General features: G+C 42.7%; 1 protein-coding gene across 3 annotated transcripts in view; it reads left to right on the top strand.

Moving 5' to 3' along the window:
- The first annotated feature begins 857 nt into the window (after positions 1 to 857).
- The window catches only part of mcf2a (MCF.2 cell line derived transforming sequence a), a 31,374-nt gene continuing 5,263 nt past the window's right edge, over positions 858 to 26,968 (top strand). Inside the window, exons 1-30 of one of the 3 annotated variants that reach the window (XM_052065791.1) lie at positions 859 to 1,220; positions 7,313 to 7,381; positions 7,469 to 7,583; positions 8,561 to 8,651; positions 11,149 to 11,268; positions 11,608 to 11,724; positions 12,025 to 12,174; positions 12,887 to 13,032; positions 13,109 to 13,223; positions 14,017 to 14,136; positions 14,212 to 14,403; positions 15,360 to 15,551; positions 15,635 to 15,806; positions 16,611 to 16,687; positions 16,782 to 16,867; positions 17,198 to 17,264; positions 17,338 to 17,453; positions 17,592 to 17,661; positions 17,776 to 17,868; positions 17,950 to 18,042; positions 18,513 to 18,638; positions 18,721 to 18,942; positions 19,654 to 19,746; positions 19,837 to 19,915; positions 21,189 to 21,252; positions 23,061 to 23,161; positions 23,393 to 23,499; positions 24,320 to 24,432; positions 24,943 to 25,046; positions 25,306 to 26,014. In XM_052065791.1, coding sequence (XP_051921751.1) covers positions 1,112 to 1,220; positions 7,313 to 7,381; positions 7,469 to 7,583; positions 8,561 to 8,651; positions 11,149 to 11,268; positions 11,608 to 11,724; positions 12,025 to 12,174; positions 12,887 to 13,032; positions 13,109 to 13,223; positions 14,017 to 14,136; positions 14,212 to 14,403; positions 15,360 to 15,551; positions 15,635 to 15,806; positions 16,611 to 16,687; positions 16,782 to 16,867; positions 17,198 to 17,264; positions 17,338 to 17,453; positions 17,592 to 17,661; positions 17,776 to 17,868; positions 17,950 to 18,042; positions 18,513 to 18,638; positions 18,721 to 18,942; positions 19,654 to 19,746; positions 19,837 to 19,915; positions 21,189 to 21,252; positions 23,061 to 23,161; positions 23,393 to 23,499; positions 24,320 to 24,432; positions 24,943 to 25,046; positions 25,306 to 25,346 — 3,360 coding nt within the window. In that variant the 5' untranslated portion in view covers positions 859 to 1,111 and the 3' untranslated portion in view covers positions 25,347 to 26,014. Of the gene's footprint in view, positions 1,221 to 7,312; positions 7,382 to 7,468; positions 7,584 to 8,560; positions 8,652 to 11,148; positions 11,269 to 11,607; positions 11,725 to 12,024; positions 12,175 to 12,886; positions 13,033 to 13,108; positions 13,224 to 14,016; positions 14,137 to 14,211; positions 14,404 to 15,359; positions 15,552 to 15,634; positions 15,807 to 16,610; positions 16,688 to 16,781; positions 16,868 to 17,197; positions 17,265 to 17,337; positions 17,454 to 17,591; positions 17,662 to 17,775; positions 17,869 to 17,949; positions 18,043 to 18,512; positions 18,639 to 18,720; positions 18,943 to 19,653; positions 19,747 to 19,836; positions 19,916 to 21,188; positions 21,253 to 22,072; positions 22,247 to 23,060; positions 23,162 to 23,392; positions 23,500 to 24,319; positions 24,433 to 24,942; positions 25,047 to 25,305; positions 26,015 to 26,968 lie in introns of those variants that run through there. The other 2 variants (XM_052065876.1, XM_052065956.1) reach the window with 2 other exon arrangements.

A 26,968-nucleotide genomic window follows, 5' to 3' on the forward strand; every position in this document is an offset into this window, starting at 1 on the left:
TTGGATAAAAGTAGGCTGTCAAAAATATGACTCGGGTTAGGTCAACTGTCAAATGCGTTTTTTAGCATGACAAGGAGTGTCGTAAAGGTCAGTGCGAGAGAAGAGGTGAGATTTGTGGCAGCTTCACCATGACAACTCGTATGCTCACTTGTACTTTGAAATTGATAGTTTCATCGCATATTTTTCCTAAAGCATTTTTGAATGTCTCTTGAAAACAAAACACAAATTCCCTGAAAGAGTAGGCCACTTACCTCGATGTAACCTTTGTAGAATGCTTGACCTGGTTCACTGAGAATCTACACAGATGGAAGAAATTTTGCAAAACGCAGGAATTTTTCAGATTGATAGTGTGAGTTACCCAGTGAAGCTCTGTCAAAGATTTGTTTCTAAATACAGGTATGTTATAAATGTTTGAAGAAAAAATTTAAAAACATGCCTTTGGGCACCACGGTCATAGTTTGGACCCTGCACAGGAAGTGTGTCTGCATTCATCATGTCGTCAGCCCTCGATTTGATCGACGAAAAAACTCCATGTGGGCCGCTTTGCTCACAACGACACGGTTGTTCTCCTTTGAATGTGATTGTTGTGCACCAAGTTGCTGGCTAAGGGTGTGTTGGGACTTGTCATGCTCTCTCACAAAAGCTCTCTCTTTCACAGCTGCTTCATGTCTGCGACTACAAGATCGCTCACAGCCAAACAATCCTGCCCACTGTATTGCTTTCGGAGCCAAAACCATAAAACACGGGAGCATGAATTACAGTGAGGAGTTGGCTCCCTGTCAGGACTTTTTAGTGCAAAGCTGACGCACTCAAGCTCAAAGTGAGAGAGAGAGGAGAGAGAGGGAGCGAGGGAGGGAAGCTGGAGGAGGGGCAGCGGCACAACAGGCAGCAGTGGTCGGCCGGAAGGAATCATGTTTGTTGTGAGTGACCAAACAGCTGACTGAATGTTTGCTTTCATGCAACTCAAGGTCAGCAAGTTCCGGCAGCCTGAATGAAGCTCGGTGGCGGGATGCTCACTTAACACGTGCCAACCGTGTATGTAGAACGGAGGGCGAGGATGTGAAAGGCTCTGGATTACCCGACCCATCTGCCATCCGGTTTCGTTGGGGGAATGGGCCCGGCCTCAATGCAGGAGGAGTCGATGATCGAGTCTCAGGAGGAGATGGAGGGCTACGGCTGCCTCCTGCAGGCCCAATCCCAGCTGGAGTACACGCTGCAGCGTAAGTACAGGCAACGCAAACGCCACGGGTGCCAGGAAATCATGCTGGGGATTTGTAAAAGTCTATACACCCCTGTTCAAATGCCGGGCTTTCAGTAATTAAAAAAAAATACAATCGGATAATTTCAAAAGTTTTTCCACGTTTTTTATTATTTTTTATCTTTCATCGAGGGGAAGCAAAAAGTGCTCACACCCTCATACTGGAGATGTGGTTGTCTTCATAGTTGACCAGTCACAGTTAAACTCATTTCAAAAGGGGGTTTGCACACACCTACCTGCATGTGAAGTGCCAATAAATTACTGCAAATCAAGTTCAGCTGTTCTAGTAAGGCCAGGCCGCTTTATATCGCGCATTTTATACACGAGGTGAAATCGGTGTGCTTTCCCTGATTAAAAAGGAAACATTGAAAAACAAATTAATGAAATTAAACAATGTAGAGTGCAAGAAAATGATTTTAAAAATGCTTTATAAGAAATCAATCATAAACATGAGGAGAAAAAGGTGGCTTCTTTGCCTTTTTTATTTGTTTTTTTTGTAATTTTTTTTATTTGTTTTAGTTCCTTAGTTATGTACTTAGTCACTCATTGTGAAAGGTGCACCCCATGCCACCATTTAAAGTGCCTCTGATTAAATGAAAATCAAGTTTCGAGGTCCTAGTAGTCTTGTCCGAACTTTTTCTTACTTTTCTTACATTTTAATTACTCAGGTACAGTTACTTCATGAAAGTTACTGAGTTACAGTTGCTTGCTTATATTTGTATTCTCTTATAGCTAAAGTTTATTACTTGCAGTTTGCATTTTCCTACATATCCTTTACAGAATGATCAGTCAGCTTCCATCTCATGTTAAATGGAAGCGGTATGCCTTCAAATTGTACTCAAGTAATAATACTGTTACTTTAAAATATGTAATATGATGTGAATAAAAGTAAAAAACAATCTTATTCAAGTTGAGGAACTATTCAATGGGAAAAAAACAAAAATAAAATACGGACTGGTTTGTATTTATTTTCTTAATTACATCATAACCGTGGATGTTTGCGCAGTTTTATTCATGTTCCACTCATCTGGCGTTCAAGGGGATTAGGTAACCGATTTGAAACTGTCACAGATGGTATCCTAATTTTCCTTTCTAATAATTTGCCTTGCAGACGCATACCCGCTGGCCACAGCAATTTGAAAAATGTGCCCATATAAACATAAGAATGCTCCTTTTCCACTCAAGCGTGTAGTCGTTTAACACACGGTGCTTGTTGGGACTGTACTGTTTATAGAACTAAAGTGATCACTCAGTTGATAGTTGAGCAAAAATGCTGTAAACACTGAAAATGTTTCGAGAGTGCGTGCCATAGATATGAAAACTGTCAGCTTGCATGTTAAATGAACTTGCTCTGTCTTAAAATAGTGCAATAGTATATATATATTTATTTATTTATTTATTTTCCAATGTTTTATTGATGCAATTTAATAGCTCACCAAAGTAAGCCTGCATTGAACCCTGAAGTTTGAATTTCGTGCAGACTCTCACACCTCCCTCCTCCCTCGTCCCCAGAAGCTAATAGGATTACCTTGGCAAGCTCATCTCATTGTTTAATTAATGGTCCTTTGCCTTTTACGTGTGTGCGTGTGTAAACTGAGACCACCTGGGGAAAAAAAAAATCCACAGTAATATCTAAATGACAATCTTCCATCCCAAAAATCGCAATTCCAAGCTCCTGTTATCAAGATTTTTAAAAAAAAGACAATAATAGGGGCGGTTGACTGGTTAGCACGTCCGACTCACAGTGCAGAGGTGCAGCGTTCGATTCTGGCTTCAGCCTCCCTGTGTGGTGTTTGCATGTTCTCCCTGTGCCTGTGTGGGTATTCTCCGTGTCCTCCCACATATCAAAATAATCCAACCATTTCAGGGTGTACCTGCGCGAAGACAGCCGGGATAGGCTCCAGCACACGCCACAACCCTTGTGAGGATAAGCGGATCAGAAAATGGATGGATGGATAATGATAATAATAAAAAAACACAAATCTGGATGGTTTGTATGACACAGAAGTCAATACTGATGGGTTAATCCGCGGTGGCACTGTTGTCATGGAGATAATCCCTTTTAAAAGCATCATTTTTATTTTTATTTTTAGGCCTTTCCGGACAGGAGAGCATGTTGCATCATTTAGTGATGCTAAAGTGAAGTATATATTTTTTTAAAAAACAGTGCAGAGTTCATGCATTCTCACAATTTTGAATGTGAATTTCCAAAATTAAGGCCTTCATTATCTTAAAGAAAAAAGATATCTGATATATTAATCTGCCATTGAAATGTCAAACACAATAAACATATCAATATTGTATTAATTTGCAAATGTGTATGAAGTCTGCAATTGCTCTAAAAAGGTAATTTATTAAAATCTAATATACAAAAATATTTTCTTAAAATACTGTGCTGTCAGCGTTCACATTTATTGAAGGAGACACCTTAAAATTGACCAGTGTGGCTTTAAAACATCATCCATTTGACATGCTCATTCGACTACATTTATAGAAAAACCACTGCATTTGTGTGTGGCCCTATAAACTCACATAGAATGGAAAATGCCATAGATGGATCAACAAATAGCATTTATGTACACGTGTTATGACCCTTCAAGCAAAACATATCTGAACACAAACTGTGGAGCAACATATGTAGACACACAACATACCACTCAGAGACATATATTTCTTACCTTGTGCCAAAACAAACAAAAAAACCCCCAATGTTCTTTATTTATTTTTCATACTGTGCCCATACTGACACAAAAGGCCGCTTAACTTTTTCTCATTTAGCATTTTGCTTAATGCCGCTAATGTTTTCCTGTTGGCACGCAACGCTTGTTCCCTTGACCCAAAAAGCACTGGGACGTCACTCGCTCTTGATCACAAAAACGTTTGCACGTTCACGAGGGGGATTAAACCCGCTCAAGTTTGGGGTTAGGGGGTGGCTCTTGACAAAATCACACACAAGTATGATCGTCGTGGCTGAGGTCAAAGTTCACAGAGTAATGCTCCTTGTATTTCTCTTGGTTACATTTTCACAAATGTTCACAGATTATTCTTCGATGTCAGAGCATGAATCTGTGATCGCAGCATAAAAATCTCAATGCTTTGGTGGTTTTGTTTGAATTTGGTCAACGCGGCTAAGTGCCAACATTTCAGATTACTTTGCCAGACTTGAGGGATTTGCACGGATTTGTAGCAGGCGACAACTCAACCTTGTTTTCGCCAACATTCCTCCTCGGGATTATTTGGTTCCCACCTCTGCAAAAACCCGAAAGATTGGGTAAACGGTCAGATGGATGCCAACGCAATAGACCCACCAAAAGTATGGAATGTGGGTGCGTGATTGATTATCCGGGTCATGCTGTTTGGCTGATGTTAGGCTGCTGTAAAAACTGCAAAACTCTTGCACCACCAATCCTGGAACATTATTCTTATGATTGTATGAATGCCGAAAAGCACACAGCATGTGATTCTGAACTGCTTAACGCCTTCCCGTAATTCACACTGTTTGAGTAAAATTCCCAAATAACCAGATTTTTAATATTTTTATCCCCTTTTCCCACCTTTCTCGACTCATTCAAACTATTTCAATTTGAACGTTTTTGTTTCATTGGGGACATTTTGGAGCTAATTTCCGTGTTCCAATAATTGCCAATTTTTTCCCAGATTTTTCAGATTCACACTTTTGACATTTGACATATTTCTTCCACGTTACTTGACCATGTACACTATTTCACCTTTGAATTGTTTGGTTCATTCAGAGTATTGTGCCGTTTCTCACATTTCCCCAAATTCTCGATTTTCACAATAAAATTCTGAAATAACATTTGTTTCCCTCTTTCTCCATGTTTCTCAACCATTATAAACAGTGGAACATTCCAAATGTTTATATGACATTTCGGACATCTTTTTCACATTTTACAAATTCCCACATTTTCACAATAAAATTCCCAAAGGAAGAGCCTGTTTTCATATTGAACTCCTTCTTCCCCATTACAGCCAAGTCAAAACATTCAATTTTTTTTTTTTTTGAGGTGGGGGGGACTATTTTTCAAATGCACACATTTTTCATTATTCGACATGTTTAAAGTAAACATTCCCATATGAACGGCGATATTTTCCTGCTTAACCTGCCCCTCCCACATTTCTTGACCAATTAATATTGATTCGGAATAATATCGATGGGGCGGCCCGGTAGTCCAGTGGTTAGCACGTCGGCTTCACAGTGCAGAGGTACCGGGTTCGATTCCAGCTCCGGCCTCCCTGTGTGGAGTTTGCATGTTCTCCCCGGGCCTGCGTGGGTTTTCTCCGGGTGCTCCGGTTTCCTCCCACATTCCAAAAATATGCATGGCAGGCTGATTGAACACTCTAAATTGTCCCTAGGTGTGAGTGTGAGCGTGGATGGTTGTTCGTCTATGTGTGCCCTGCGATTGGCTGGCAACCGATTCAGGGTGTCCCCCGCCTACTGCCCGGAGACAGCTGGGATAGGCTCCAGCACCCCCCGCGACCCTAGTGAGGATCAAGCGGTACGGAAGATGAATGAATGAATGAATAATATCGATGTATTTATTGTCCTGACGGCAGACTTCCTCTCGACTGGCCGTGGGGCTTCCCGCCACCCCCGCTGTCGACTTTAATGGAAGTGTACTGTGAAAGCATCTTCAATTCTCTCTCATGTTCCTGAAGTGCGGCACCGAGTGTAAATGTCAAATTATTCCAGGTAACTTCATCCTAGCTCGGGCCCAGTCGCTCTCAGTTGCACGCACACACACACACACACACACACGCACACACACACACACACACACACACGTGTGCATGAAATATTCAGCAGGTAGCAGCCAAGCTCATTACACGCTCCCGCAGAAGCCTGACACACCCCATTACGACCTTTGCTGCGTGCGGCCAAACGGTCCGCTCGTTCTTTCATTCACCTTCTCTGATCTTTTTTCACTACCATGCTTTTTCCGGCGTTCTGCTCAAATTCATTTTTTAATTGATCAAGCACCATCCTCTCGGCTATCACATTAGTCACACAACACGTCACTTTTAACAAGTGAGTTTGTTTTGATTTATGATTTGCTTTCGGATGTAAGAGGTAAAGGTTTGTTTTGGCCGTGTTGGCCAGTAATGCAGCCTTCTAAATGATCTAAAGTTTTCAAATACTCCTGAAAAAGAGGCTTGAAAACTTTAAAGAGTACACCTATTATTTAGTGTGTGGACAGTTTATCATGTTATCAGGTTACAGGGTGCATGAGAGGGTTAAATACAAGCACATTTGAATCCAAAAGAGCTGTAAAAACTGAATTTAAAACAATTGAACATGTCATTTAAAAAAAAGGAACAGTCAAAAATAAAATGAGCCAGTGAAACACTAACAAGATAAACACAATCAAAGCAAATAAGACACAAAAATAAGGGCTCCAGTCTCATGCTGTGTGGAATTCCAAGCAATTATTTATTTTATGTTTTTATCTTTTATTATCATGAAATTGTGTCTTTCATTAAAAATGGTAAAAACAAAATGAAATGAATATTTACAGTACATTTTGAAAATAAATACTCTGTGGGGAAAAAATGTACAAGACTGTGGGCAGTCTTTGTATCTTAATACAAAATACAAAAATTGTATTAAGATACAAAGACTGCCCATTTTTAATACACAACTGAACATTTTTGTCTTGGTACTTTTTTAAATGTTGTATGTCATTTACCATTTAGTTGTTTCTTTCCATCTTACCCCTCCTCTCATTAGTTGAAAGTTAATGGTGTATATGATAAATTTATATAATCAACGTTTCTAGTTTCTTATGGGTTTGTTTTACTATTTGTTCATTTATATAGTTTTTCCTTCCCTGTGATCTCATTCGTGGAAATTGTCAAGAGACAGGACAAACACCAGCAGAATAATGACGTTACAATGAACATAAAACACCTTTTATAAGCCATACCTCTCGTCATTGTGACGTCTTTGGAACAAAGGCGTCTCACAGTGTTGTAAAGCTGTTTCCCACCTCAAAGTAATGAGTTAGACGGTGTTTGAGACTTTTCTATTCCCTGCAGAGGTGGGGGTTCCCGTGAGCATGAAGGAGGTCGGCGGCTATATCGAGAAACAGGTTGCCTACTTGTCAGGTAAGGTCTTCTTCTGATCAGAATGACAATCCGCATGTGAAGTGACCTCACGGCGAAGTGCACATACTGTATGTTTGTCCGACTCAGGTGGCCGTGGAGAAGACTCCAGCATCATCATCACGCTCCCGGAAAGCTCAGCCTTTAAGGACATACCGGAAGAGGCCTTGGCCAAAGTCTTTACTTACCTCACGCTCATCCCTCGGTACGTCATTGCGTCTCTCTCTCTCTCTCTCCCTCTCTCTGTCTCTCACAAAGCCCCAGACATCTCATGAAGTAAAAAAAATAAAAATAATTGTGTGAATGATATCGACATGTTTACCCCTGTATCAACTTCAAACTTGATCTCATTCATGACACTTCACGTCACACCTAACTATTGTGGACGCTTTTGTTGTTCAATGTCAACTCTTCAGCATTCACAAACAATTTCGACAGATACCACGTTCTCAAGTTATTATAATTTCTCTATATCGAATCAAGAATGCTTTTGGCCATGAATTAGTTGTGATCTGCTCAGACAATAAAAATTCTGAATGTTATCAATGTGTTCAGCAAATAGAGCACAGTTTCTCAATCTTGATCGAGTAAAGGCATCAGATCATGTTCAATCAATTTCACTGCATGTCTCACTGTATTCACAAAGTGACTGACTCACTATGACTGTATGAATGGCACTGGGTGGATACACACTGGTTAATTGCACCATCTGTCCACTGGTGGAAGACCATTTAATTGTTCTGCTCGTCACTGTACAACGCCGCTGCGACGATAGATGAACAAGAATATATTATTTGTAATAATATGCACATCATTTGGTTCGCCATATATCAATTGATCATGGAAATGATATTAAACACACACATCTTCTGTGCGTGCTTGTTTTATGTCTGTGACGGCCCCAATTCGCTGCAGTGCACCAAATGTGTTCAGTTGACATTCTGAGCACAGCCTCAGCGTGGCCTCATCGGACAGGCACTTGTTTCAGATGTAAAGCTGATGCCGGCCCTTGCAGCAGTCCAGCGAATTTTCACATGGTACTGCAGTCTCCTGACAAATCTAGAGAAAAGTGCTGTCAAATTTTCTGGGGGTTCCCTTATAGACGAACACTTTCCCTCATATCTGACAATCAAATATCAACAAAATGAGGTTCAACAAAATAATGACGCGACTTGCCAACAGGACAAGGCAACCGGGTGTGAAGTTCATCATCATTTTAGACCGCAGATTGGACACGTGGGCTTCTATCAAGACTGCATTGGCCAGAATAGCAGTGAGTTTGCATATTTTATGTTTCTTTTGACGCCCATTTTTTATTATCGGTATTTTTTTTACCTGTCCTGCACGGCTGATTAGTAATGGTGTGTGGCGGCGGTGCCCAAGCAGTCGATCGCGATTGACCGGTAGCCCGCGGATTCATCCCAAGTCGATCGCGAGTGGTGTAGGGGGGAATAAAAAAAAAAAAAAATGTGTCTTGCGATATATCTTGACGATGACAGAAGAGACGGAACATGTGGCTGGGTGGGAGGGAAGTGTGGGGTTCCCTGCTAAAGTTGCTGACTCACGACCTGATTCCGGATAAGCGCTTCAAAAATGTGTGCCATGGTATAGTATGCAGAAGAAACATACCTGAACATATTACAATATTGTGCAAGTTGATTTTTGTGAGGAAAAAAAAAATCACAAAATTAGTTCTTGCACTTAATGGGGGTTTCTTATTTAGCTGTTTTATGCCATCATTGAATGGACATTTTTATGTACAAGAGCCTTTTGCACTGGAAAGACAAATCACTGTGTGTGTTTTTTTTGAGGGGGGGGTGGTTTGATACAATACCTCTGTGGTTGGGTTAGGATAGTGAATCTTGCTTATGTTGAGCACTTGTTTTGCAAATATGCAAATACCTTTTCCCATATCTAAACTAGCCTTTTTGTCATACGTTTGGTTAGCAAGCTGTGTCGTTCTATGTGTCTCCCTCCCACCTCCCACCCCGTGTGACACAAAAATTCTGGCCACTTCCAGCATTTAATTTGTTTACCGATGATGTAGTAGGAGGGAAATAGTATACCCTGTGAGGAAATAACACAACAAACAGAACAACTAAGAGGAAAGGGAAAAAATGCTGGCTCGGCTGGACAGCAGTCAAATATATGAAGTTGTTTTACGAGGTATTCATTGAACAGTGGTTATTGTTGCGAGTTTGCAGTGGCGTACAAGCTGCACAGCTGCATCACTCTGAGAGCTGTTTCTGCAAGCCCCCCCACCCCGAAAAAAAGTGTGATGACGCGAGGCTCTGCAGAGAGGATGAAGATGAAGATGATGAGGCAGACAGAGTGTTTGCCTGCATCCTTCCTTCCTCCTCGTGTGAGTGAGGCTGCCGCTGATGCTGCTGTTTGCCGCATCCCTATGGAGCTGTAAAATAATTCAAGCCGATGTCCCACTATTACAACATGGCTGAGACATGTTGCCGGAGAGGAATCGCAAAGATCCGGACCAGCCCGGTAATGACTCATTGGATGGCTTTTTTTTCCCGCCCTCGCTGCAGGAGTTTGGGTGAAGTTTGAGGGTGGGAATGCGGCAATGAGTGGAACGCTGTGCGTGTGAGTGTGTGTGCTGTGCACTTTTGCTTCGTCATGCAAGAAGCTCCGAGTAGATGGAAAGGGAGAGCCAAGTGGGCAGAGTGTGTCATGCGTGTTCGCTACCTTGCATGCATGCTTGATGTCACTTGATTGACGATGGGGAGGTCACGTCAGGACAAATCAATGTCAACATTATGTCACATCCGAACGAGTCAGACAGCAATTAGAAAAGAGAACACTGCACTCATGATGGGTTAGCATTTAAACTAAAGGTTTGGACTCTAGTCTGCATTATTTGACTTAATAAAAACATGCAGTAAATAAAATGTAAAGAATGATATATGCGGCTCGGTCGTCCAGTGGTTAGCGCATCGACCTCACAGTACAGAGGTACCGGGATCAATTTGGAGTTTGCATGTTCTCCCCGTGCCTGAGTGGGTTTTCTCCGGGTACTCTGGTTTCCTCCCAGATTCCAAAAACATACATGGCAGGCTGGTTGAACACTCTAAATTGTCCCTAGGTGTGAGTGTGAGGGCGGATGGTTGTTCGTCTCGATGTGCCCTGCGATTGGCTGGCAACCGGTTCAGGGTGTCCCCCGCCTACTGCCCAAAGATGGCTGGGATAGGCTCCAGCACCCCCGCGTCACTTGTGAGGAAATGCGCATCACAAAATGGATGATGTGTGTTAGTTTGTGCATTCTGATAAATTCATTGGGATGCTCTTTTTGGTGTCCGCGCCATGACCACCAGGGGGCAGTATGATATTTCCAGACATGGTATACATTCAGTTGGTCTCATAAATTTACTTCCTCCTCTGCACACACAAACTTACGAGCACAACTGTAGCTCTAATGACGAATCCCAGAGGAATATTGCTGCAAATATGCTGAAATAATATTTGCCATTTTTTGCAGAGGATAAAGAATCTATACCTGCGTGTATTCCTACTTGCTCCGTCCACATCTGTTGTGTTACATAGTTGTTTAAAAGATTATATTGATTAGAACATCCATACTAGTTTTCCACTGTGTGTTACCATTAAGATATTGTACCTTTGAAACCCAGCTGATTTTTTTTCACAGATCATATTTATCATGTACTACTGTTTTGAAATGGTGGCGTTATTTGGGAAATTATTTGAAGAACTCCCCCTTGGAATTTTTTTTCTTGTGTTGTTTCATTGTGGATTCGCAGGCCTCCTTTCCCGGGAACCTCCATCTGGTGCTGGTGCTCCGACCCACCAGCTTCTTCCGCCGCACCGTCACTGACATTGGCTTTCGCTTCAGCCAGGAGGACTTCATGCTCAAAATGCCCGTAAGGCAACCTCATCTATTTGCTATTGTTCAATTACCATCATATTATTTTTAACCCTTTCATGCACTCTGGAACCTGATAACATGACAAGCTGTCCACTGTAGCAACCGCTGTCCCTGAAAGGGTTCAATTATTTTTATTACTGTAAAGGTGCGAAAGAGTAAATGATACACAGTGGGTTCACTGCACTTAAAATAAAAGACGGGAAAGAACTCAACTTATTATTATTATTAATTATGCTTTGAGTTTAATGGTTCGCTTGACATAAAATGAAACTGCTTGTGACCGATGGTCAGTAGGCTTAAATGTGATCTCTACATATCGGGTGTGACCATTCAGGTGGTGATGCTGAGCTCCGTCACAGATCTGCTGAAGTACATCAACGAAAACCAGCTGACGTCAGAGTTCGGAGGCACGCTGGACTACTGTCACAGCGACTGGATTGTTTTACGAACGGTACCGTATCATAGTGGGCTGTACATCAACACTTGCCCAGAACATTAGGCACACTGTATTTATATTTTAAAATACAGCAGTAGCGGGTGGTGAGTTTCGGTCCTCGGCCTGACAAGAAAAATAACACACACAAATGACTGGAAGTAAGCCAGTCATGCTCAGCCAAAACATGCTCTGGAATGAAGATGAAAAATGTTGGAACAAATTTATTAACAAGTCACGGAGGTTGTAGATGTAGGTATGAGTAAGGAGATTCCATTGTATATTGTCTATTTTCTTGCCACTCTGTTTCTGTTGCAGGCCATTGAAAGTTTTGCTGTCACAGTGAAGGACGCGGCTCACTTGCTGCAGTCCTTCGGCACTGAACTGGCCGAGACGGCCATGCCGAGTGAGTGCGACGCCATCCAGAGTCTCCTGGAGTCTCACAATGAAAAATACAAGAAGCTCAAGGTACACATTTTGTTTCCATTTTTACAGCATATTGTTTTAAGTCATTGCAGTTAAAAAATAAAATAAAATAGAAGACTACATGACTCGGCAGAAATTGCAGTGTATGAGGTTGGGGGGTCTTTCATAAGAGTGTGGACCCAAAATAGCAACTGGGGGGGGGATGCCTGCGTTACTCCCCCTCGCCTCTAGGGGCACCATGTCAAATTTTGGATTTAGAGGGTAAATGACGATAAACCTCATTAAATCAGTCTAAGAAACATGCAAAGTTAGCAGGATAAGAAAAGTGAACTATATGCAAGCATGCATGGATATGTTTTGCATTTCAAGGATTTTTATTATTATTTTTTTTGTAACAACTGCATAGAAAAGTTGTAGCTGCAGTTGCCATGTCCATCTCATGAGATCAGTCTGGTCAACCACCCTGCAATGCTGTTAATACAAAAATTAAATTATTTGGTTTTTTTGTTTGTTTGGTTTTTTTTGTAACTCGTTTCACATGTAAGTGTACTTAATTCAAAAGGACTTAATCAGAAATATTTTTTTATGTTTTTCAGATGTGTGGGCATCTGCAAAAAAGTTGTGGCAGACAAAATGTCAAATAAGATACGGCAAAAAAAAATGTTCTATTGTTCAAAAATGTATCCAAGCAATTTCTTCTTACAAATGTTATTGTAGCTCATGACGTTGTGTTAAATGCTCTCGTCCGTGGCAGGAGGCCATTCGATCTTTGTCAAGAGAGGGACGACATCTTCTCGCAAGCCTGGAGACCACTACGACCACCACCAGCACCACCACCACCACCAGGGACAACGACGACCCTCACTGGGATGTCCAGCTAGACTGGGAGACGGTTCAACGGTCAGAGATAAATGAGATGCTGGAGTGCATCACTTGTAAATGACCACATTTGTTCTTTATTCTTGCTTTTTTGCAGGCTCCTGACCCAACTCAGAGACATGGAGTTGGCCTTCGATGGCTACTTTGAGAAACACATTCAGAAACTGGATCAGTACCTGCAGCTGCTCATGTACGAGCAAAGTTTTCAAGAGGTAAACATTTTGGTATTTCGCCAGACGAGCACCAGAATAATGTCGTATCTGTGAGAAAAAATGTCATACATGGTATGTAAAGAAAACAATAGGAAATATTTCTAGATGGAAAGCCATTTTTTTTCCAGATTCAAGTTGTATATTTCCCAGGAAAAAAAAGTATTTTTTTTAACATGTAAATTGAATTTTATAGATAAAATTCACAGTATTATGAGAATAAAGTTTTATATTTTTGAGATAAAAAGATGCAAAATTATCTGAATAAAGTTGTATATTTCAATAAATAAACTACGCAATTTCAAGATAAAAAGCTCTTTTTTTTCATTAAAGTTATGTAATGACAATGAATATATATTTTTTTCCAGAAAAAGGTGTGTACTTTTTAAAGTTGTAACTTCATGAGATTAAAGTCTTCATATTTTGAGAAGAAATTCAGATTTTTTTTGGATAATTTATTTTCTTTTTTTTTCCAGAGTAAATAGAAAACAAATTTCCATATATTCCAGAAAGTCAATATTTTTTATGAAAGTTGTTGAATTTTTAGATTGCAGTTCTAATCCTATGCCCCCCCCCCCCATAAAAAAAATGTTTCAGTGTGGGCCCCACCACTCCTTTGTCAATTAAATAAATAATTCAAAACAAATAGGAGGGATTATTCTTTATTATAAATCATTTCATTTAAAAGTACAAAAAATCCCTCATACTCAGTAGATCTCCTCACCTCCACCTATCCCATTTGTGACTTCAAAGTTCTTCAAACATTAATTTCTCCTTATTGACTTTGTGTTTTCAGATGGAGTCATGCCTGTCTCGTGTGACGTCTCAGCAGAGTGAGCTGTCTACGACGGTAAACACTCTGGCTCAAGCAGAGCAGGCTCTCCAACAGCTGGACTCTTTGGAAACTCTTGCTCAGGTTTGTCACGCGTGCCCCGATATGTGCCCTGAGATCAGTTTTGAGTTTGCCGCGTGCTGCTTTTTGGGCCGACAGGAAGTGATGTCACGTGCCCAGATGGTTGTTTTTCACGGGCACCAGCTGTCAGCGAGCCACCACTACGCCACGGCTCTCATCATGCAACGCTGCAACGAGCTGCGGCATCACTGCGATAGCCTCGAGGCTGCTCTGGGCAACAAACGCTGTCGTCTCTTGCAAGCGCAGCAGCTCCTCCTGTCTTTGGACCAGGTAGATCCATGAATGAACTGCCATTTTATTTACTTATTTACTTTTGAACATTTCTAGACGCAACCGAGGCGTTGAGGCCGTCCGGTTGGGTGGCCACAGGATTGCATCTCTGCTTTTCTGCAGATGATGTGGTACTGTTGGCTTCTTCAAGCAGGGCTCTCCAACTCTCACTGGAGCGTTTCGCAGCAGATTGTGAATTTGGGATGAAAATCAGCATTTCCAAATCGGAAACAATAGTCCTCAGTCGGAAAAGGGTGGAGTGCCCTCTTTAGGTCGGGAAGGAGATCTTGCCTCGAGTGGAGGAGTTTAAGTATCTTGGGGTCTTGTTCACAAGCGAGGGCAGGAGGGAGCGAGAGATCGACAGGCGGATCGGTGCACCGTCTGCTGTGATGTGGACTTTGTATCGGTCTGTCGTGGTAAGGAAGGAGCTGAACCGGGAGAGGCTCAAAAGTTGAGCCGCTTCTCCTCCACGTTGAGAGGAGCCAGATGAGGTGGCTCGGGCATCTGATTAGGATGCCTCCCGGATCCCTCCCTGGTGAGGTGTTCCGGGCATGTCCCACTGGCAGGAGGCCCTGGGGACGACCCAGGACTCGCTGGGGAGACTATGTCTCCCAGCTGGCCTGTGATCCCCCTCGAAGAACGGGAAGAAGTGGCTGGGGAGAGGGACATCTGGGCTTCCCCGCTAAAGCTGCTACCCTCGCGACCTGGACGTGGTAGAAGATGGATGGATGGATGTACTTTTGTTCATTTTCTAATCTTACTACACGAGGTGAATCGCGACTGTATCATGTCTTTGCATTTGAAGTTGAACTACAGGCATCACTGCTCGTGCAGATAAATGTGAGAGTAGCGATAATCATTTGCTCATAAAATTTGGCTTACTCCTGAATAATTTGTCTCCATCCCTTCTGAAACGATTGATGACCTGCGCTTAGCTGTATCTTCACCCGCTTTAGGCCCAGACCTGGTGTGATGAAGCAGCCTATATGCTGGCCAATCAACTTGTGGAAAAGTTCCAATCCAAGGAAGGGGCGCAGACTGCTTTGAAGGCCATCGAGAGCTTCCTGGAGGGCTCGCCGTCCATAATGACATCTGGCCCTGAAGTTCTGGCTCTGGAGTATGAAGCTGTCATCACCCCTCATCTACAGGTCCAGCACATTTAGTTTTCATGCAAAGTGCTAGAGAATCAAGAGTCTGAAAGGGCACTTGTACATTTATTTTCATCGGTCAGGGGAAGATCGATAAAACGTTTGAGAAGCACACAGCAGTGCAACAGATGATCCTGAACCGACAGGCTGGTCTGAGGAAGCTGGCCGACAAACACGTCCGACCGGTCCAGCTGGTGGCCCCCCGTGCTGAGAACCCACCTCGCTCCAAATCACCAATATTCTCCCCCAAGCATGGTACGGTCTCAATTTGTTGAAGAAAAACATTCCTTTCAAAAGTCACCCAAACAATTATTTGTACGACAAAACTTTGATATAATTAACCAAAGTGACAATTATTAGTAAATATAAATTGTATGTATTTTTTATATTTAAAATCAACATGATTTTTTTATTTTTACATTGCGACACGATTTTAATATGAAAATATTTTAATTCACTTTTATTTCATGCATACACATGTACTATAGGTGGTTTTGAGAAGAAAAATACAAAGGAAAAATTTGACAACCTTGTTTTATTTATTTCTTTTTTAGTTATTTTTTTTGGTTCAAGTATTTCTTGTTCATGAGCATACTTGATTAATGTTTCATGGGGTCATTTTATGTCAAAGTAACTTCGTAGCTTCAATGCGTTGATGGCTTTTCACATACTAGAGTGAATTTTCCCTATTTGCAACGCGGCCCGGTCTCAGTCTTCAACAAACCGCGACAAAATTAATGAATAATCAAACGCTAACCCCAGGTCCAAAGGAGCTTGTAAGTGCATCTAAATGCTACAAGATAAAACAGAGGATGGTCATTAATCACCAACACGATGCATCTAGCGCGTCCACAATCATAAACCCATGTTACATATAGTAAATAACTGTGTTCAGTAATCAAATTCCGTCTTAAGCACAAACACATCATCTTCACATGAAGCTCATCAACAGTCCAAACGAGCATACTCGCCTAAATATTGCCCTAGCACAAACTAATATGACGCAGCCAAAGGCTGTCATATTTCAATCCCGCTGACAGTCTGATTTCCTTTTTACAGCTGAAGCTTTGAAGTTCACGTTTGATCTCCCTCTGCCTGGAAAGAGAGCGTCCCGAAAAGGTCCCAATGCTCGCAAAGTAAGACATTTATCCACTCTTCTGTTTTGTTTTTTCTTGGGGGGCTGGGGGGGTGGTGATGTAAACAGGAATTAAAATCCATGTGTTTGTCCAGATTGAGGTCATTCACGACTACCAGGAGAGCCGCAGCTGTGTATCGTATGGCGTGGAAGGAGAAGACAGCCCGGATGTCCTCAAGCGGTGAGTGAGGACACGTCCATCTGTCCATCTCCTGATGCTCGAGTCTTTGATTCGCTCGAAAGGAGGGTGAGACAAAAAAAGTATTGTTCTGGACCCAAAGAGCTTTTTATTTTTAGTTTCCTCACGAGGTTTGTGGCGCGTTTATTTTAATGGACAGAATATTGTTATATCCGGTTTTTAGCTTATTTTAGCTTTTGCAATTTCATTTGCTGGAAAAGCAGACCTGAATCTTGAGTTTTTGTGCCAATGTCTTCGTAGCGATGAGCGATGTCCATTGCAAACAAACCTGTCATCAAATGAGGAGTGCGTCTTTGTGTGTGTGCGTCGCAGTCACGTGATGAGGGAGCTCATTGAGACGGAGAGGATCTACGTGGAAGAGCTGCTGTCGGTCCTTCTTGTGAGAGCAAACCTCCTCCTCCTCACCACACGCGATGAGGTCATCAGGCCGACTGACTGTGACGCCGTTGCAGGGCTATAAGGCGGAGATGGAAAACCCACATCTGGCTGTTCTCCTGCCGCCTGTCCTGCACGCAAAGAAAGGCGTCCTCTTCGGAAACATGCCCGACATCTACAACTTTCATAGCAGGCAAGCCCTTCATGACAGCGCCCCCATCTGAAGGAAAACCTAGAGAAAGAGAATATTTTTGTTCTTTTCATGAATGAACTCAAATTATGTGTATCATTGTTTGTCCCTAAACTTTTTTTGGGGGGGGGGGCAACCTAGCTTGTTTCTCCAGGACCTTGAGGGATGCCTGGACACCCCCGAAGGTGTGGGGCTTTGCTTTCTTGCCAGGGTGAGAAGCAACTTCTTATCAAATATGGCTGAGTTATGATTTGCAAAAGGTTTTTTTGTTGTTGTTGTTGTCGTCCGTCCCCCAAAAAAATGTTGAGCATTCATGTGTCGGCAGAAGGAGAACTTCCAAATGTATGAATGCTACTGTCAGAATAAACCGCGCTCCGACGCTCTGTGGCGGCAGTTCTCAGATTGCGCCTTCTTTCAGGTCATAATAATCTGCGCGCATGAATATGTGCCCAGACACCACTTGCCTGTTTAACTCACAAAATGTCAAATATTTCTTCAGGAGTGTCAGAAGAAGCTGGGCCACAAACTAGGCCTGGACTCGTACCTGCTGAAACCAGTCCAACGCCTCACCAAGTATCAACTACTGCTCAAGGTAGGTCAATAGAGGAATAATATCAAAAAACAGTCAAACAGAAGAATTCAAATGCAAATCATGTATGGTTTCTGTTCGACTTTTCAGTCCACCTCCACACTTCCAAATTGCTCACTTACTCTGATGTAGTCATTTCATTTGAACCGGAATAAAAGAGAACATCACAAATTGCAATGGTCGTTTAATACTTGCCATAGTTAACCTCTCACTTCAACGTTTCTCACCAAGTTTTCAAGACTCCTGAGAATGTCTCCACAAGGGGGCGCAAATCCACATTACAAATCATGACGCCATTAAAATAGAAAAAAATCGCATTTCTGTGGCAGAGAAAAGTGTGGCCACACATATCGGACAGACCAGAAGTATCTTTCAAGATTGCTCAGTTTAGATTAAAACATAATTTTAAAAAAATCAGTCACAAAGGATTGTCATTAAAGGCCCCGTTTAAATGTTTATGCGTGTGCTCCTAGGAGCTGCTGAAACACAGCACCGACTGCGAGGGATCATCTGAGCTGCAGGGGGCGCTATTAGCCATGCTGGACCTGCTCAAATCCGTCAACGACTCCATGCATCAGATTGCCATCACAGGATATGAGGCGAGTCCCGGAAATCAGGCTTTTGTTTTTTTTGTACCTACTGTTTTTAATGTCACTATGCATCTCCCTTGCGCTGTCTCAGGGGGACATTTGCGAGCTGGGCCGCGTATTGATGCAGGGCTCATTCAGTGTGTGGATCAGTCACAAGAAAGTGCCCACACGCATGAAGGAGTTGGCCCGCTTCAAGCCCATGCAGCGCCACCTTTTCCTCTACGAGAGCGTGTTGCTCTTCTGCAAGAAGCGGGAAGAGCACGGGGACGGCTGCGATAAGACGCCCTCGTACGGCTTCAAGCACTGCATCAAGGTTGGCCTTTCACTCGCAGCCGTCCATCCGCTTCACATACAGCCGTTTCCCTAAAATTTTGGGGTTAAGCTAACACTAAGACAATTAGAAAAAAGGGGAAAAAAGACTTTATTCGTGCAATATTGATTTTTTTTTCTCACTGCGACAAAATGCGTCTTTGTTTGAGTAAAGATTAGGAGTTTATCTATCTACAACTTTTTTCCTCATAACATTGCAATTTTTTTCATGGAAACACAGCCAAATTTTTGATTCCTATTATACTTAGTGGTACATATGTCAGTTATGTTTAGCTCTAACTGCTGTCAACATTATAAGGAGGGTCCTTGGGAAAATGTCTCACCAACCGCCAAAAATCACCACAATAAGAAACATTTTGGGTTTTTTTTTCTATGAATACCTCTCTGACAGTGACAGTCAAAACTAAGCGTAATTATTAGGCATTTTCACTTGCGCTGATTGGACTGTGAATGTGTTTTTAATAATATCCTCTCCCTATTTATAGAGCAATCTTATATCATATGCTAGAGGGCAGTTAAAAGTGTTGTCATCCTCTGACCAATCTCTATTTTCTACTTTTGGGATGTGGTGATCCGTTGAGTTTTGTTCTATTGTTATGATAGATGTCACAAGTTTGATGAAAGTAAGATCTGTGCTGTGTGTGTGTGTGTGTATGCGTGTGTGTGTGTGCGTGTGTGTGTGTCATCTTGGCAGATGACTGCTGTGGGGATCACAGAGAACGTCAAAGGAGACCCCAGGAAGTTTGAAATCTGGTACAGTGGCAGGGAGGAGGTGTACGTGGTCCAGGTACGGAGTCGGTAAAAGAAGTGAATGGTCACTCAACTGCAAATGGGTCTCTGAGCAACGTACGCCTGACTCTGTTGTACTGTGTTTCAGGCCCCGAGCGTGGCGGTGAAGATGTCCTGGCTTAGCGAGCTTCGCCGAATCTTGACCAACCAGCAGAGGCTATTGCGAGGTCAGTGGTGGAATAGATTAATTGTAATATTATTATAAAGTCTGGTTTAGAATCATTAAAACTATGTGATTGTGAATGTTATAGTGCAGATACAGGGATGCCCTTAGATACCAGTCTTATCCATTCCGTGACACGTCCCATCATCGTTCCATTTCAACCCTCCGAATAAACAAACTTAAAAAAAATATGCCATATGTTTTTATGAAGAACAATAGCACTCATCCCCGGCTCCGGCCTTCCTGTGTGGAGCTTGCATGTTCTGCCTGTGCCTGTGTGGGTTTTCTCCAGGTACTCCGGTTTCCTCCCACATTCCAAAAACATGCATGGCAGGCTGATTGAACACTCAGAATTGTCCCTAGGTGTGAGTGTGAGTGCGGATAGTTGTTCATCTGTTATATTGCCCCTTCTTGTGTGTGTGCGCACATTGGCCACCTGGGGGCAGATGAGAGAAGTTTCACCAGTGGCTTAGTAAGCTGCAGTAATAGCAATTGTTCTTCGCAGAGGATCAAGAATATATTCTCTTTTACCTCTCTTCATGTGTTGCTCCCCCACTTGTGTTCAAATGGCCATTGCTAAAAGGGTTTTAATAATGCAATACTGATGCTTTGTTAGCCTGTTAGCATGGAGATAAACAGACGTATAGTATTGAATTAATTAATTGAATCTAATAATAAATCAGAATTAAGTTGATAAATCGAGAAAGGTACTGCAATATCCATTATGAATACAAGAGAAAATGAGTGCCAGGGTGTGTATGTATAAAATCCCGATACAAACCAAAAGTTGTAAAAATATCACGCTTAAGGGTAAAGCATGAGCCTTAATGGAGACTTCTTTCTTCTTACTTTCTTTCTTTCTTGATTGATATAAAAATAATCTATTTATATATAAACACATAACACAGGGTAGGACTAGATACATTTTTTTACTTCTTCCTACTCCCTTGAACATAATAATTGTGTTGAATGATGACTGATTCTCTTTCCTTTTTACTATTTTACTGACCTTACTTTCTGTCAAATTATTACTGGAAATGTTTTATGTTCAATAAACAAACGAAACAAAACGAATGCAAAGTTGTTTTAATTCCACAAAAGTAATGACTTAACTCAACTTGGTTAAGATTGAGAGGGAAATCTCCTTCCTGGATAATTTGCCACAGTAACTTGGCACTTGTTTGAAACTTGAAGGTTCAGACTTGAGACTTAGTTGTGACTTACTCCTACCACCCGGAAAGAGTCAGCTGATACCCCATTGTATGTTCTCCTACCAGATGAGGTTCATCAAAATGGACAACCAGTAGAGCACATGCATCTTTCTCCACCACCTTGTGAAAGGTCAGTGCCCCGTTTTTTGAATTAATATGGACATTTTCAGAATGTTTTTGAATAATAGGCACCAGGATACTTCGGTGTGGTCAAAAGTGACTTCCACTGACTTGTACTGAAATCGATGCCAAATGCCTGTTAAGTTTGGGTTTGGGCCCCCAATTAAACACTAAGTCCCACAGTATTTCGGGGTAGATGTGATAAATATTTGTTTCGAGAAGCTTGCAAGCCCACTTGGTGGCATCATAGCAGCTTCCATCATTGGGTTTGACATTTTCTCACAGGAAGGTCTTTGTGAAAGGTTTGCTTGGGTTCTCTTTGAGTAATTTACCAAAACAATGGCGAGCCTGTTTGCTAAGCTAACATCCGCTCTATTGCGACCGACCCATTTCACTGTCAAAAAGTGTCCGCGAACGAATCTGAGCAACAGAAAAGTGACTTGTGGCTAGCAGTCAATGAGCTAGCGTCTAGCTCATTGACTGCTAGCAGTCCCGCTTGATTATGCTAACTAGGTCTGAATTATGGCCGCCGTGTAACGTCATCTTTTCATCTTACTCATGGGTTGGTTCACGAATGGTGCCATCTGAGTGACATCATGGTGAAAAGGTCAATTGTGCTTCAAATATTCCGCATCCAAAACACATCTGGTCACCTGTATAGTGTTACAAGCTGCCTAGTTTTGTCTTGGCACTGTTGATACAGCTTGGATCAGAGTGACATCATCTCATAGATGGAGTCTAAGGCTTTGCGTGGGCGCAGCAGCCACTGTGTCCGACTGTGTGTGGTTGCTCCCCCATCCCCACCCCAGACACCCACCCCCTCACTGCAGGGCCATGCGGCCGTCCAGAGGGGCTCCAAGGGGCTGTCTGCCGGGGCTGCGCTTGGTCTCGGCAACATCCGACGCGTTTATGTGCCTGCGCTCCCAAAGCCCCTGTACCCGAAGCCCCCGGCAACGGCCCCGCCTACGCCCCCAGTGCCACTGACCTGCCGTAGAAGCTCAGTGGTAAACTTAGCCCACGTGTTTGCATAGTGGCCGTGACTTTGCCCATCACACGGAACGCGTTATGCATGTAAAAAGCAAACGGGAATCATGGGGTCTGTTCACCAAGCCGCTCTGGGTGAAGACAACCTTAGGTACCACGCATGCAATCGATCCATCCTTCCATTTTCTATGCAACTTGTCCTCATTGGGATTTTAAGTCAGCTGGATCCCATCCCCGCTGACTTGGGATGATACATGTAAGTGACTGTTTACCAACCAACCAATCACTCACATTCACAGCTGACTTCCTTCAAAGTTGGATGGGATCGACTCCAGCTCACCGCGACTCATGGGCAAAAGCGCTATAGAAAATAGATGAATAAATCAATACGACACTGACATCCCAAAAATGAAGCTATCATCACTGTGCAAGTGTACCTTGCAAGTGTTGTGTCCTCTGAATGTTGTCCGCCTGAACAGGGCCAAGGTGGAGCCCCATACATTTCCCTTAATTTGTCATCACAACTTTTTATGGTGCTTGTTATCTCCTTCCCGAAACTAAAACAACGAAGGGATGTTTTTTTTTTTCTTTTTCTGAACTTGGATGTTGTCGCAAGCTTCTCTCATGCTGGCTAAACACAAAAACACAGTCCATCCTCTGTCAAAAGAGAAGCTTGCACACGGCCGCTTCATGTCCCCCGTCATGCCGTCTGGCTATCCGAATGCTCATATACATGTGCAGGCAGCTGTATGGCGGTAGTTCCATTTGGGCAAGCTTGACTTGAGCATTTCCCAAATAATTGACACAATGTCTCTTGTGTGTCATTACTACCAGTAAGCAACAGAGGGCGTCGGTGAGCTCAGAGGACACCGAGTCGGTGAAAAGCACCCCGGACGCCCAGCGGCGTGCCCCCAAACGCCAGCTCAACCGCAGGAGTGCGTAAATCTCATTCTCCGTACATGGCATGCAACGCAATCAAGAAAATATCATTTTGTCTCCACGATGCCACAACAGTTGCTTATATCCAGTACACGCCGCGCTATTCCTTATGTTAAATATTTTGATTCGTTCTATATCAGAGGTGACAAAACAAAAAGTACAGATCCCTAAAAAAAAAAATCAATGTGTACCACCATTGTTCGTCACTCAAGAGAAAGTTTGTGTAGGTTGGCCAGGAGCTCATCATGACTCGGTGAAGATTTGCGACGGTCTGGACGAGACGGGCAGCGACCGAGACGCTTTCCACCAACCGGACATGCAGCTGGTGAAACTGGTGAGACGCCACATTACAAGCAGTCCACTTTGATTTGGTTTGATATGACCGTGTGGGTTTTTCCCACTTCCCGTGCGAAAAGGCAAAACATTTGTAGAACCTTTAACAGGGGTGTCAAACTCATTTTTGGTCGCGACCCACTTCGGAGTTACGGCTTCCCTCGGAGGGCCGATGTAAAATCTCAACATTATTTCTTGCCCATGAGAATTTGACATTTCTGCACAGATTTCAGCAAGGATCATGAAAGTTGACACACATGATTTGCTCCCGCGGGTCACATAAAAGGATGTGACGCACCGGATCTGGCCCCCGGGCCTTGGCTTTGACACCTGTGCTTTAGAATGTTACACCAAAAATGACCGTTGGTGTTTGTCTCTGGTGGGTGAGATAAATAGGCGAACTCGACACATACAATTGAGAATTGAAGAAGCCTTTTGGATTAAAGGTGAAATGTCATCAACAATCAAGTCCAGCTGCCGCCATTCAGGTTAGGAGTCAGTGTTAGAAATGTCTCATTAATTCAGGTTATAGTCATCACTAAATAACGAGTTGTGACGATGTCTTACCTCGAATCCAAAAGCCTTAAAGGGTCACTTGTAATAGATCATCACTACTCTTCAGCAATGCAATGCGTTGGGCTGAAACATGGTACTGTATGTCCATCCAAGTTTGATCAATGTAATATTTTTTCGTAAATCGATAATGTTGGTCAGTTCACCTGCGTTATTTTGATCAATCTTAAGGATTGAAAAGTGATTTATCTCTTGACGGTTTGAATGTTAATGGCTCAACACTGATGGAATCCGTTTGCGCCCGCCAGTCTCGAGGCAGATATCGGGCCATGGCGGACTGCCTTCAAAACAGATCGGACAGCGTACTCATCAAATGCGGTGATGTCATCCAGTTGATGTGCGAAGACAGCAAAGGCCGCTGGTGAGTATGTCGTTCTGTCTCCATCAGCGAGGCAAACATACACCAAAAAAAAAATGGTGTGTTTAATTTACTCCATTTTCGTTCGTCTGGTGACACATGCAAATTTGTGCTTGAAAGCATTTCAGTAGTTTATAAGAAAGACTTTCAGCACTGTATATGGGCAGAAAAGAATCATTTGTGTGTGTGTGTGTGCATGTGTGTGTGTGAGAGAGAGAGAGAGAGAGAGAGAGAGAGAGAGAGAGAGAGAGAGAGAGAGAGAGAGAGAGAGAGAGAGAGAGAGAGAGAGAGAGAGAGAGAGAGAGAGAGAGAGAGAGAGAGAGAGAGAGAGAGAGAGAGAGAGAGAGAGAGAGAGAGAGAGAGAGAGAGAGAGAGAGAGAGAGAGAGAGAGAGAGAGAGAGAGAGAGAGAGAGAGAGAGAGAGAGAGAGAGAGAGAGAGAGAGAGAGAGAGAGAGAGAGAGAGGGGTAATCCAAAATCATTTGTCATCCTTTTCCTCCTCACTTCCCTGTCAGGCTGGTGAAAAATCTGAGTCGACAACAAGATGGCTTCATTGCGTCCGCCAGCCTGCAAGTGACCATAAGAGGGGGCAGTCAAGCAGGCTCTTCCAGACTCAGGGGTAAAACGATTTTGAATTTGAGTAATAATAATAATAATAATACATTTTATTTATAAGCACCTTAGAGGCGGAAATAGTAAATCTCTCCCATGCTTAAGAACAACTACAGATATTGGATCTCATTGAAAAAAAATAGGCACTCATAAAAGTATTAACAAAAGTATTGTTATTTGTTACTGTATTTTGTGACTTCCCACCACTGGATTTGAGCATCCAAGATGTTGACTTTGATTCTGTCCCACTTTATTTTTTATTGCAGAAACAGGCAAGGTCAGGACAAGAAAGCTCAGCTCTCCATAGAGAACAAGATATGTGATGAGACCAAAGAAGGACGTTCCGTCCTGGTTTTGTGGCACTTTAAGACTTTGGACTTCTTTACATTCTCACAGGTTGGGATTGACAATCCTTACCCCCTGTGCACCCCCACACGGCCTTTGTGTTGTCAATGTATGCCAAGCACAAAAACACTGGGAGTGTGGCATCCTTTCCCAGCATTCCACAGTGCTGATATGAGTGGGAGTGGCTCACTTTTTGGCAACTTCCTCCGTCATGTGTGTTTGGCTTTACTGAATGGACGCTCAGTCAAGGAGAAATCGTCAAATTCTCAATTCCAGAGAATGTAGTTTGAAGAAAATCATGGACCTGAAGATCATAGCACGCATTCATCAGAAAGCTCTGATATAATTGCAGTACTCCTACCAGACAGTAGGGGGCTTCTTGTACTTTCTTATGTATCTGATGGCTGCTGTGATCCTGTTTTTGTAGACATCTGGTTGACATCACACCCAGTTTCTAAGGGAATTTCTAGCCATTTGTGTACTGTTTAAGTCCTCGTGTGCTCCTCTGTACGCAAGTGCCAAAATGTTTTTTTTCCATCTCTTCTTGAGGCAGCGTATCTATACGCTTTTGTCTGAGCAAGAAATTTTTTTTGATAAGTTAAGAATGAAGACAAAAACTTTCACAACAAGGTAGAAATGTGGCCTTTGCGTGCGTTTGCCGTGTTCCTGGCTGCTTCCTGTGTTTGTGTGTATGAATAAGGCGGGGGTGGCTTGTGCACCACCAACTTTCAGCATTGCTCTATCTAATACAGTGAACTCGCGTTTATCGTTGGGGAAATCGTTCCAGAGCCAACCGTTAAAAGCCGCATATAAAAGGATAGACATTTATTTAAAGACACTTTTTAAGGATCCCCTCGTGCCCGTTCTCACCTCTCCTTCTATCAAAAAAAGGGAGACTGTATGACATCGCTGTAGCAACGAGCAACATGGCCAAACGCGACTGGATTGGACAATTGTGGAGGAAATCCAGTCGGTGACTCACGCCCGCACACATACAGCCATCCCAGGCGATATGTTTACTTTTCTATGGGGTCACTCCTCTGTAGATTTTTTTTCCCAGATTGCTGTATCATACCATATCGTATTTTTCCACATGGACTGTCACTTTTGAGCAATAAATGCAAGCCAGGAGGCAAAAGTGCCTAAAAGACAACGAATGTCCCAAGTTTGGAATCATTTCACACTTCATCAAAAAAAAAATCTGAATGTTAATGTACCTATTGCAATGTATGACCGGTATAAATTACACAACTGCTCGTCTACGGCGAAGTTCACATTGTTCGCTGATTTAATATCACCACCCACCACCGCCAGTTCGAACGAATTGCTCCCTCCTCATTTCCTGTTGTTAGCCCCGCCCTCCAAGCTTCCGTCACACAAGCAGGTTAACTTTAATGTGAGAGGGGATCGTGATGACACCGCCGCCACGCTTATTTAAATTTACCAAATCTGATTGAAGGCTCCCGTTGGGGAGCCGTTTTGGAACGGCCGCGGCGTTTGATATGGAAATTTTTCTTGGAAGCAGCAGGGGCCTAGTCACATGACATGTTTCCTTTGTTCAAATATTTATTTTGCCTTCTCTTT

This window comes from Hippocampus zosterae, chromosome 1 (genome assembly GCF_025434085.1).
Source record: "Hippocampus zosterae strain Florida chromosome 1, ASM2543408v3, whole genome shotgun sequence".
NCBI lineage: Eukaryota > Metazoa > Chordata > Actinopteri > Syngnathiformes > Syngnathidae > Hippocampus > Hippocampus zosterae.